At 45.7% G+C, this 11,658-nt stretch overlaps 1 protein-coding gene across 1 annotated transcript; it reads left to right on the forward strand.

Moving 5' to 3' along the window:
- The first annotated feature begins 5,102 nt into the window (after positions 1-5,102).
- On the forward strand, positions 5,103-11,658 carry hps6 (HPS6 biogenesis of lysosomal organelles complex 2 subunit 3). The gene has a single exon (XM_020494919.2). It carries the CDS (start codon positions 5,438-5,440, stop codon positions 8,291-8,293), a length of 2,856 nt encoding a protein of 951 aa, XP_020350508.1. The 5' UTR covers positions 5,103-5,437; the 3' UTR covers positions 8,294-11,658.

Raw genomic sequence — 11,658 nt, forward strand, 5'->3', positions numbered from 1 at the left:
TATTCCTCTGAAGGAACATTCAAATTGCTCGTGCCGCAAAGGGAGAGAAATATGCATGCCCAGTCATTGTAGACTCCAAAATTCTTATTGCAGTTGTAGGAAAAAATACCTTCGAAAGTAGTTTTGATGGCCATTGTTAAAAGAGGAGGATCACTTAGCTTTCTAGTATTACTAGGTTACACTTAGCCTATTTCTCAAACCTTAGGAATTAGTCAAATGCAAAATTTTTGAACCAGTGTTTTTAGCAGCAGCATAGTTTATGTGTGTCAGGGAGAGCCAATGGTGTTGAATGCATTGGGAAGACCAGGGCTAAATGTAAAAAGGGTCAGGTGTATAACAGGTAGGCCTACATTATATGACTTGCCTAGTTAAATAAAGGTTAAATATAACAATATTCACAGTACATGATCCTTGGTTTGCCAGTGGAAGGTTTTTTGGGGGACATGCAAAATATTCAAATCAAATTTTATTTGTCATATGCTCCGAATACAAAACCTTACAGTGAAATGCTTACTTACAAGCCCTTAACCAACAATGCAGTTTAAAGAGATAATACATAAAAATATAATAAATAAAAGTAACAAATAATTAAAGAGCAGCTGTAAAATAACAATATATACAGGGGGTACCGGTACAGAGTCAATGTGCGGGGGCACCGGTTAGTTGAGGTAATTGAGGTAGTATATACTTGTGGGTAGAGATTTTAAAGTGACATATGCATAGATAATAACAGAGAGTAGCAGCAGCGTAGAAGAGGGGTGGGGGGGGTGCAAGTAGTCTGGGTAGCCATTTGATTAGATGTTCAGGAGTCTTATGGCTTGGGGGTAGAAGCTGTTAAGAAGTCTCTTGGACCTAGACTTGGCACTCCGGTACCGCTTGACGTGCGGTAGCAGAGAGAACAGTCTATGACTAGGGTGGCTAGAGTCTTTGACTATTTTTCGGGTCTTACTCTGACACCGCCTGGTAAAGAGGTCCTGGATGACAGGAAGCTTGGCCCCAGTGATGTACTGGGCCGTACGCACCACCCTCTGTGGTGCCTTGAGGTCAGAAGCAGAGCAGTTGCCATACCAGGCAGTGATGCAACCCATCAGAATGCAGCTGTAGAACCTTTTGAAGATCTGAGGCACCATGCCAAATCTTTTGAGTCTCCTGAGGGCGAATAGGTTTTGTCGTGCCCTCTTCACGACTGTCTTGGTGTGCTTAGACCATGTTAGTTTGTTGGTGATGTGGACACCAAGGAACTTGAAGAACTCAACCTGATCCACTACAGCCCTGTCGATGAGAATGGGGGCGTGCTCGGTCCTCCTTTTCTGTAGTACACAATCATCTCCTCAGTCTTGATCACATTGAGGGAGGGGTTGTTGTCCTGGAACCACACAGCCAGGTCTCTGACCTCCTCCCTATATGCTGTCTTGTCGTTGTTGGTGATCAGGCCTACCACTGTCATCGGCAAACTTAAGTTAATGATGGTGTTGGAGTCGTGCCTGGCCGTGCAGTCATGAGTGAACAGGGAGTACTGGAGGGGACTGAGCACGCACCCCTGAGGGGCCCCTGTGTTGAGGATCAGCATGGCGGATGTGTTGTTACCTACCCTTACCACCTGGGGGCTGCCCATCAGGAAGTCCAGGATCCAGTTGCAGAGGGAGGTGTCCCACGGTCCTCAGCTTAGTGATGAGCTTTGAGGGCACTATGGTGTTGAACGCTGAGCTGTAGTCAATGAATGGCATTCTAACATAGGTGTTCCTTTTGTCCAGGTGTGAAAGGGCAGTGTGGAATGCAATAGAGATTGCATCATCTGTGGATCTGTTGGTGCGGTATGCAAATTGTCTAGGGTTTCTGGGATAACTGCTTAGATGTGAGCCATGACCAGCCTTTCAAAGCACGTCATGGCTACAGACGTGAGTGCTACAGGTCGGTAGTCATTGAGGCAGGTTACCTTAGTGTTCTTGGGCACAGGGACACTGTTGGTCTGCTTGAAACATGTTGGAACTACAGACTCAGACAGGGAGAGGTTGAAAATGTCAGTGAAGACACTTGCCAGTTGGTCAGTGCATGCTCGGAGCACACATCCATATAATCCGTCTGGCCCTGCGGCCTTGGGAATGTTGACCTGTTTAAAAGTCTTACTCACATTGGCTGTGGAGAGCGTGATCACAGTTGTTTGGGATCAGCTGGTGCTCTCATGCATGTTGAAGTGTAACTTGCCTCGAAGCGAGAATATAAGTAATTTAGCTCATATGGTAGGCTCGTGTCACTGGGCTGCTCTCGGCTGTGCTTCCATTTGTAATCTGTAATAGTTTGCAAGCCCTGCCACATCGGACGAACATCGGAGCCGGTGTAGTACGATTCGATCTTAGTCCTGTATTGGCGCTTTTCCTGTTTGATGTTTCGTCGGAAGGCATAGCGAGATTTCTTATAAGTTTCCGGGTTAGAGTCCCACCCCTTGAAAGTGGCAGCTCCAGCCTTTAGCTCAGTGAGGATGTTGCCTGTAATCCATGTCTTCTGATTGGGGTATGTACATACAGTCCCTGTGGGGACAATGTCGTCCTCGATGCACTTATTGATGAAACCAGCGACTGATGTGGTGTACTCCCCAATGCCATCTGAAGAATCCCGGAACATATACCAGTCTGTGCTAGCAAAACTCTAGCCACAATTTAGATGTTGGCCACTAGATGGCAGCAGTGTGTGTGCAAAGTTTTAGACTGATCCAATGAACCATTGCATTTCTGTTCAAAATGTTGTGTCAAGTCTGCCCAAATGTGCCTAATTTGTCAATATATACATTTTCAAGTACAAGTGCACTCTCCGCAAACAATAGCATTTTATGCTTTCACTAATCACTACTGTAAATTGGAGAGTGCAGTTAGATTAACAATAATGTACACTTTCTGTCCATATAAGACATGTCTATGTCTTGGGAAATGTTCTTGTTACTTACAGCGTCATGCGAATCCCATTAGCATGTTAGCTCAACCGTCCCGAGGGTGGGACACTGATTCTGTAGAGATCCTTACAATATTTTGTTGTATTAAATCATTATAGACTATACATTGTGCATATAGGCTGTGACTTACTTAGAATTAAATACAAATGTAACTAAAAATGCCTTATTAGGCTCAGTCTACAGTGTCTTTGAATTCACTTTCAGAAACACGAGTTTGGCCAGAGTCTGTGGCTTCAGGCTCACGCGATGGTGCCTGGAAAGAATGCCAGCAGCGGAGAATAGACCCTCTCCGTGCTTGCAGAGCAACTGAGAATGCTATACACCCTTCGGGACACTCTTGCCAGGCTGGATGGGATGCCTGGCAAGCAATGCAGGTGTAGAAGCACAGTGGCTAGGAAAAACTCCCTAGAAAGGCCAAAACCTAGAAAGAAACCTAGAGAGGAAACAGGCTATAGTCCTCTTCTGGCTGTGCCGGGTGGAGATTATAACAGAACATGGCCAAGATGTTCAAATGTTCATAAATGACCAGCATGGTCAAATAATAATAATCACCGTAGTTGTCGAGGGTGCAACAAGTCAGCACCTCAGGAGTAAATGTCAGTTGGCTTTTCATAGCCGATCATTAAGAGTATCTCTACCGCTCCTGCCTTCTCTAGAGAGTTGAAAACAGCAGGTCTGGGACAGGTAGCACCTCCGGTGAACAGCCGCAGGCAGAACAGTTGAAACTGGAGCAGCAGCACGGCCTGGTGGACTGGGGACAGCAAGGAGTCATCACGCCAGGTAGTCCTGAGGCATGGTCCTAGAGCTCAGGTCCTCCGAGAGAGAGAGAGAGAGAGAGAGAGAGAGAGAGAGAGAGAGAAAGAGAGAATTAGAGAGAGCATACTTAAATTCACACAGACTGACCCTAGCCCCCCGACACATAAACTACTGCAGCATAAATACTGGAGGCTGAGACAGGAGGGGTCAGGAGACATATGTCAGGCCTATTGGGCCCCAAAAAAATGATAGCCTATTGCATAGATAATAGAACGAAAATTAATTAAACTTTTAAGAGATCAGATTTTTGGTTTAAAAATACTTTTCTACAATGAAATACTTAGCTAGCAACCCACCTCCTAACATTCTGTATGGGCACTTACAACATCTGGCTTTTGGGATATGTGTATTTTCAGATTCCACAACGATTCTTTAATTGTGGACACTATACCACCGCATTCCCTCTTTTGCGCTTGGTCCTCCTCATCTTTGTAAATCACCTTGATTTTACACCTGTGTGCTCCTCATCGCTCTGCTCCCGTTCCGTTCCGCTCACATAGTCTGAAAGCAGATGATCAATCGAAGCTCACCATAACTTCCAACCCCTACTGGATTGGCTGACGATGCATAGCACTACTAGCAACCTAGCTTGCTTGCTACCTTGTTATAGCACCCACATGAAGGTGAGGCTAGCGCGGTTATGCGAGTGCCGCTTGTAATAGTGTAAATGAGCGGTGATGCCGTTTCCACATAACATTATAATTTGGATAGCCGCAGTAGCTTCGTCCTCATGTGGGTGCTAAGCAAGCAGGCTAGGTATCAACAGCCATTACAATAGGGGCTGGAAGCTATAGTGACCTTCGATTGGTCAACAGTGCCACACTGTCTTGGAGTATTACCAAAACATTCAGCTGTCCCAAACGTTGATCCTACCATGTTCAGGCTCCCTCACAGATGCTCACATCGCCCAACTGTCCCTCCGCCCACTTCACTGCCACTGACTTCCCTCAATTCAAAATGAATGGGGCTCCGTTGTTTTATCACCCCAACATGTTATGTGGAAATGCACTGTAACATCTGGCATGTGTTACCAACGCCTGGGCAGACGAACGCGCCATTTGAAAGACAGCTTGCGGTTGTGCCTTGATTGACAGTTCAATGCTTCATAAAAGACTTTTTAAGAACAACAGATAGTCAACTTCAACGATTTCGTCATTCAGTCACTTAATAATCGCAATTTTATGAACGTTTTTCGAATGCATATTTTAGGAGTCATTTTTAGAAGTGTTGTATACCACCAATTTGCGTTTATTTAGTTGTACTGCTGTTAAACAATTTTCAAATGCTGAAAATGGAACAACCTACACAGTTCAACGTTCTGTGATGCAGTCTTTGATGTTACGTATTTCCCTCTCCACTCCTCCCCTTTCAGGAAAAAAATCTTTGTATCCGGAAATTAATAAACTCGTGATGTCAGGAGGTAGCTAAGCATCCAGATGACTAGCTTGTTAGCTAGCTAACTACTTTTACGCATAAGATTTAAACTGTTTTGAAATGTCGACAGTTAGCTACATAGTAAGAGAGGTTTTCATCGACGGAAGTGGGATTACTAAAGCTTACGACAAACGGTTGATTTAACCGCTGACGGGTTCCACAGCTAGCAACATCGGCAGTCTGAGTTGAGATTTGTGCTAGCGTTAGCGCCGCATCGAATACCTTCTCTGCTCTGTAGACATGATGCAACGAATGTTGGAACAAGTGACAGATTTCGTGGACTTTACTAGAGGTACAGATTTAAACGAGTATCTAAGACAGACGTATTCGAATAACAGAAGTTGCAAAAACAATCTATCAGATGTGCGCGTGAGCCCAGATGGACGCCACATTCACGTCATTCTCCGCAAACCCAAGGTTGGTCTCATGACTTTTGACAAATATCAGAGACCGCAGCAGATCCAGAGCCAAAAGCACCTAGATTTGGGGATGACTCGGGCTGTGCCCATTGTGGATATTGTATATTTTGACGACAAAAACAGAGACGGCGGTGTTGCGCTGTTAGCTGTCATATTCGAGAATGGAAAAGCAGAGTTTTGGAAATTTCTGGAACTCAAAGGGGGATGGCATCCCCTGCACGCCGCGGACCTTTGCAACAGCCCCCGGGCTAAAGTAATCTCTGTCTCGGCCAGTCAGAACTACATCGTCTGGTGTGAGGAGCGGCCACCGTCAGAGAGTTCATTGCTTGTCAATGAGACCCACAATTTCAGGTACTGCATCTGCAAACGAACCTATGAGGTGGAGGAAATGGCTGTCAGTTTAGGGGGCATGAAAATTGCTCTGCACAACAACCCCCGCTACAACGTCATCAGCTCAGGTGAGAATGTTTACCTACTACCTGATTTGAAAGACAAATCCACCATGTCCCTCTCCAAATTCTTTCTCATGTGGTCCCCCCGGTATGACACATTCAGAGTGAGCAGCACCTGTAAAGGTAATCTCCTCCGAAAAGACTCACCTTCTACAAAAGAATATGACTTTAGAAGGTTGATAACAGACTGCACAGGATACCTATCAGCCCTTAGCCCCCCTGATATATATGGCTATTCCCCCACTGGCAGTGGAGGCCTGTTACTGCTGCTCAGCACAGGTTGGGTCAGTCTACTACAGAAGGATGGGGTGTTACGACAGATCTACAAACTAGCTGACAACTGCCTAGCCAGCAGCAGTGCCCATAACAGCCTGAACGTGTACCAGGACACCCTGGCTCTGACCATCGGACGGACCCTCTACCTGATTGACACTACGTGTGGTGTGGAGCTGGAGAAAATAGCCCTGAAGAGAGAGGGGCTACTCTACGTGAACAGGACCGAGAGGCAGGCACCACACCTGCTGTTAGAAACCGGCCTATATGTAGTGATGCTCCGGGACCGCGACCCCTGGGGCCACGACTCTGACCAAAAGCAGAAGACCCCGTCCCTGGGTACAGGGGAGAGCATCAACCCTGCGGCTCTACTGGTAGAGGCTGTGTTCGAGGAAGCCTGTAAGTATTACCAACAGAGAAGTCTCAGCAGCACTCGGCTCACTGTGGAGAAGTTAAAGAGAGGAGGGATGTTCCAGGCTCCTATCACTCTGGCAAACATCGTCGGAGACTACCTCCAGAGCAGGGGGGAGAGGGGAGTGGAGTTACCCCAGGGAGGAGGCAGGAGAGGACCGGAGAAGCTGCTCGGGTCCCTGGAGGCTGAACTGAAGGGGCTGGTCTCCCTAGAGGAGGTGAAGGGGGGATTGGTGAAGGAGAGGGAGGTGGAGGATGTGTGTGAGAGTCTAGTGCAGCAGGAAGTGGGGAGACTCCTCTTGTCGTCAGAGCTCGACCGAGACTCTCTACTCTACCTCAACTCCATCTTCAGCCTGTTCCCCGGTCAGGCTTGGAGGGCCACACAGAGCGCTCTGCAGCTACGCTGCAACGGAGAGGGCTCTCTCTCCTCTAAAGTGCCCCCGGAGGTCTGGAAGACTGTCCTCAGCCCTGTACAGGCCCCCACTGTCACCGCAAACCTGCCCTACACCAATGGCAACAGCCAGTCTAAACACAAGCCACCCAAACCTTGCCCCAGCACTGGCTCTAGTTTTAAACTTAGCCCCAGCCTTAGCTCCAACTCCAGCCCACCTGCCGCTAACTCGGCCCTGCCTGTCTTCGAGCTCCTGTGCCACTCTGTCTTCTGCTTCCAGCCCAGCTGGCTGCCCAGGTTCCTGGAGCTGGCCCAGCAGCAGCAGACCTCTGCAGGCTTGGGGATGGGTCTAGGCCTTGGTGGCTCCACCTGGAGCTACTCTGGAGGTAGGGGATTTGCAGAGAATGGAGAGAGCCTCCCCCTGTATAAACGCGCCCTTTCAGCTCTGCCTCTACCTGGCCCCGGATCAGACCTGAAACAATACCCAGATTATGAACAAAACCAGGACTTGGAGGTGGATCTCCTTTTGGTGAGTGGTAGGCCAAACGCTGTCCTCCAGGCTCTGAGGATCTTGATGGGGAGACGACAGTGGGAGAGGGTAACCCAAGTGGCACAGCGGTTCTGCAGGCAGAGTCCCTTACTGAACAAAGAGATCTTTACTACCTTACTGTGTGAGGTGGCCCAGCATCGAGACCTGGATCCATACCTAGACCTCCTCTGGGCTCTGTGTCCTGAAGATCTTACGGTCACGGCCATACTTAACATTGTGCTGAAAAATATACCCTCATCTTCCTTATCTACATCCTTCTCCCCCTCCTCAAATATCCCTCCCTCCTCTCCCTTTGCTGACCCCCAGTCCAGCCAGTTGACCTTTGGGTTGTTGAAGCCGTTGCTCAGTAAGGTTCTACAGAGAGAGACCAGGCCCAACCAGCGATATGCTGACATCCTCCAGTCGCCCTCGTTCCCCCCTCCCACGCCCCCTCGTCAGGCTAAAGGACTGCCTAGGTCCACCACCGAGCCTAGCATAGGCTTAGATCAGCAGCACAATGATATCATCAGCAACATGGCGGCCATCTTCGATCAACACGACCCATCTAAACACAGGACTGTTCACGGGGGCAGGGTGACCTCCACTCCGAACCCCGACTGAGACGCACACACGCACACTGGTCTCTCACCCCATAACCCTTGTCTGACACTCCCACAACCTGTCAATCCTGCCATACTCAAAACACACACACGGTCTATTTCTACTCTGTAGGGAAAAGTGCTCTTTGGCTGCGGCGATATCTTCATGTTACTCTACTTGATGTGCAGTGTTGGCTACGAAAACATTTTAACAGAATAAAAATAACAAAAAAACTACTGATACCATTATTGAGATTTCAGTTGATTGGTATAGGTAGTAGTGGGTTGTTAGATTGAGATTTGTCTAATCTGCTATTGAACAGCATACTTTAAGTGTTTCTTCTACACTGAAGCAGGACTGTGCCTGAACAACAAAATCAGTCAACAAAACAAAATGTCCTCTTTTAGGCAAGCTTCATTTGAGGTTTCTTTTTTGTTGTCAATCATAAACAGATGAGTAACCATAGCTGACAGTTTACTTTCCGAACAAAATATTGCCTTAAAGTTATTCCAAGTTATTAAATGACTACTAAATCTTACCATTGTACATACCTCTCTTTTGATTTTCATTTTGTATTTTAAAATGTGTATATATGTGGTGTTATTTAAGTGTTATTGTGTGATCAGGAATGCACACAGAGTAGAATGCTAGCTAAGAGTTGCCTTGCATTCAATAAACTCAGCCTTAATGGAAAGAACATTAATAGACTAATATACAGTATGTATTGATATTATGAACAGATTATTAAGTGTGCATGTCGCAAAGCTACCATTCTTGTATGTAATATGGTAGAACTCCATTAACTGTCCTCTTTTATTTAATTTTTTTTATCATCAACTTGCTCAATATTCATTCATTGTTGTGGGTCTTGTTCAGCAGGCACAAAACAGAACATGTTTTCCAACAGAAAATGTTTAAAAAGCTACAATGAACATTCTCATTGGTCATGTTCAGGTAGTGCCTCTTGTGCTTCAAAATGTTATTTTCTAATTCGTGCCTACTGTACACAACCTGGATCTTTTTTGCTTTTGCCAACTCTGTGTGTCATAATATCCCAGGTGGTTTACTGTACTTTAAACCTACTAAGAATCGAAAGCCCTTTGTCAGCCCATAGTGATACAGTTATCGGACCCTGACCCACAAATCTCTGTGTTGAATGTTTATTTGTTTAGAATATTTTGAACCCTTGGCTCTAGGGGGTAAATGTTTCATCTCTGGGACGTGACTTCTGGGTTTAGTGTATGTTCCTCATAAAGTCAGTCAATCGTCACGCTCAAACATGAACTATTTTACTGAACGTGTCTGTTTGAAAATAACATTGATATAATGACACCTTTTCCAGCAGCAGTGGAAAAGTTCTATAGTGAAACACGTTATTTAAGAGATATACAGCTGCTTTTGGAGGAAAATGTTCAGTTAAAAAGTGTAGATTAATATTTATATCTTTCTACTTCTTTAAACCCTTGTTGCATTATCTCTTTCTCTTTTCATTATCTTCTCAACCCTCTCTTCAGTCTCTCCCCTGTCCACTCCAGTCTCTCTTTCTCCAGTTCCACCCAGCACATTCCTACCAAACTGCCCTGTAGAGGAGAGGTGATTCACTGTCTTCGAGCTCCTGTAATTTAATTTGGGGTAACGCTGTTATGTCCTTAGTAGGGGTGGGGTAGGCCCAAACCAAAGCACATCTCACACACGGCACTCTGCACCAGGTCACGTCTCCCTGCATGGGCCAAGTGACTGTAATGTCGTTATGGATGTTAGACCCTCTGTCTGTTTCTCCTAACATTTTCTCTCTCTCTGTCTATCCACTGTTGGCATTCGCTCTTTCTCCTGTTAACATTCCCCGTCTCCATTTCACCTCTGCTCTCCTTCTCCTTCTCTCTCTGTTTTATGCTCCATGATTGACACACACAGAGGAGTTCATGCTCTACATACTGTAGGTGTTTCTTCCCCATTGTCTTCCCCAGTATTACAGAACATCCTACTATTGTTTACTTGTCATGTCTGAGTAAAATGTTAAAGTCTGGAGATCAAACCTTGTAAACGAAGCTTGTTTTAAAGTGCCTACATTTTTTATTTTATAGAAAGTGTTCTTTAGCATTTAGATTTAGAATCAAACTGATTCTTTAAATGTTTTGCACAGTGCAGTTAGTCTGAGTCCCAGATATGTTTGTGCTGTCTTGCCAATGACATGTGAGTTGGAATGACAGTACAGACAAATCTTGGACTCAGGCTAACAGAGCTGTGGAACCACCTCTAAAGAATATAATTTGTTTATGAAATTATTTGTTTCTGTAGTCCTATCCAGATATATTCTGTGAAGTTGGTGAAGCCTAACCTGGTTGAAACTGACTGAACACTGCGCTCACAAAAATATGGCCTGCTAAGGCACACAGTCAGTGACACTCCAGAATGCTACTGGAATGACTGAGTTCCTTCAGGCAGCTGCTGCTCCTCATTCACAACCTAGTGTCACATATCTGCTCTAATGTAGTCACCACCACTGTTATAGATACAGCCATCAGAAGCATGGATGTTGTGTGTGTGAGTGAGTGACATGGGGTAATTTGTTTTGCCTGATCATGTGACTCGGCCAGTTAAAACTGGTTGCCTGCTCCGAGAGACAAAGATGACTTACTCTGTGCTGGAATTCTCCACCCATTTCCTTGAAGTGATTCAAGGAAAATCCCCCACGTAGATCAAACAGAACGTCCTCAAACAAGAGCATGGGATCGGTGTAAAAACCCATACTAACACCAGCCCTATGCTTTCAAATCTGTGGAGGAGTGCACTCCAGTGAAAAGGGTTGCTAATTGGGATGCCGGGTATGGCTCATGAGATGCTGTGACTTGTGATGACATTCTGTCAGTTTGATGTTTCACTGTGCATATGATAACTGACGAGACTATCCTAGTATGTCGGGTGCACATCTACAGTCCTGGAGGGCCGCAATGGCAGTTTTTTTATTACTTTTAATCAGACTGTATACTCTTTGGCCAATCAGTGATCAATAAGTGAAACTAAAACCAGTAGGATTTGCAGCCATCGACTTGAATTTGATACCCCTGCAGTATGTGAGAATGGATGGATGTATAAAGCCTTAGCATAACAAGAAAATCACATAACATCATTGCCTAACATCCTACTATTCAATCCAGACAGGTGAATGTGCTCAGAATCGGAGGTCTTTGTTTATTTGCCTTTGCTCCACTTTGACAGGTGGAGTTCCCCTTTTTTATTGCCTGTTATCAAATGTTCCGGTCAGCTGTGATGACTGTTCCATGTACAGTACTTTAGCCTTCTGCAGTGTTTCACTTTCAGCCACACAGATATCAAATGTTTGAATGCAAAATGCGTGTGCTATTAAACCCAAGTTTAAACTTCTA

Source organism: Oncorhynchus kisutch, linkage group LG11 (assembly GCF_002021735.2).
Source record: "Oncorhynchus kisutch isolate 150728-3 linkage group LG11, Okis_V2, whole genome shotgun sequence".
NCBI lineage: Eukaryota > Metazoa > Chordata > Actinopteri > Salmoniformes > Salmonidae > Oncorhynchus > Oncorhynchus kisutch.

Bases quoted from the DNA above. Each gene is read 5' to 3' on its own strand.
- hps6 (XM_020494919.2), top strand. From the start codon at position 5,438: ATGATGCAACGAATGTTGGAACAAGTGACAGATTTCGTGGACTTTACT.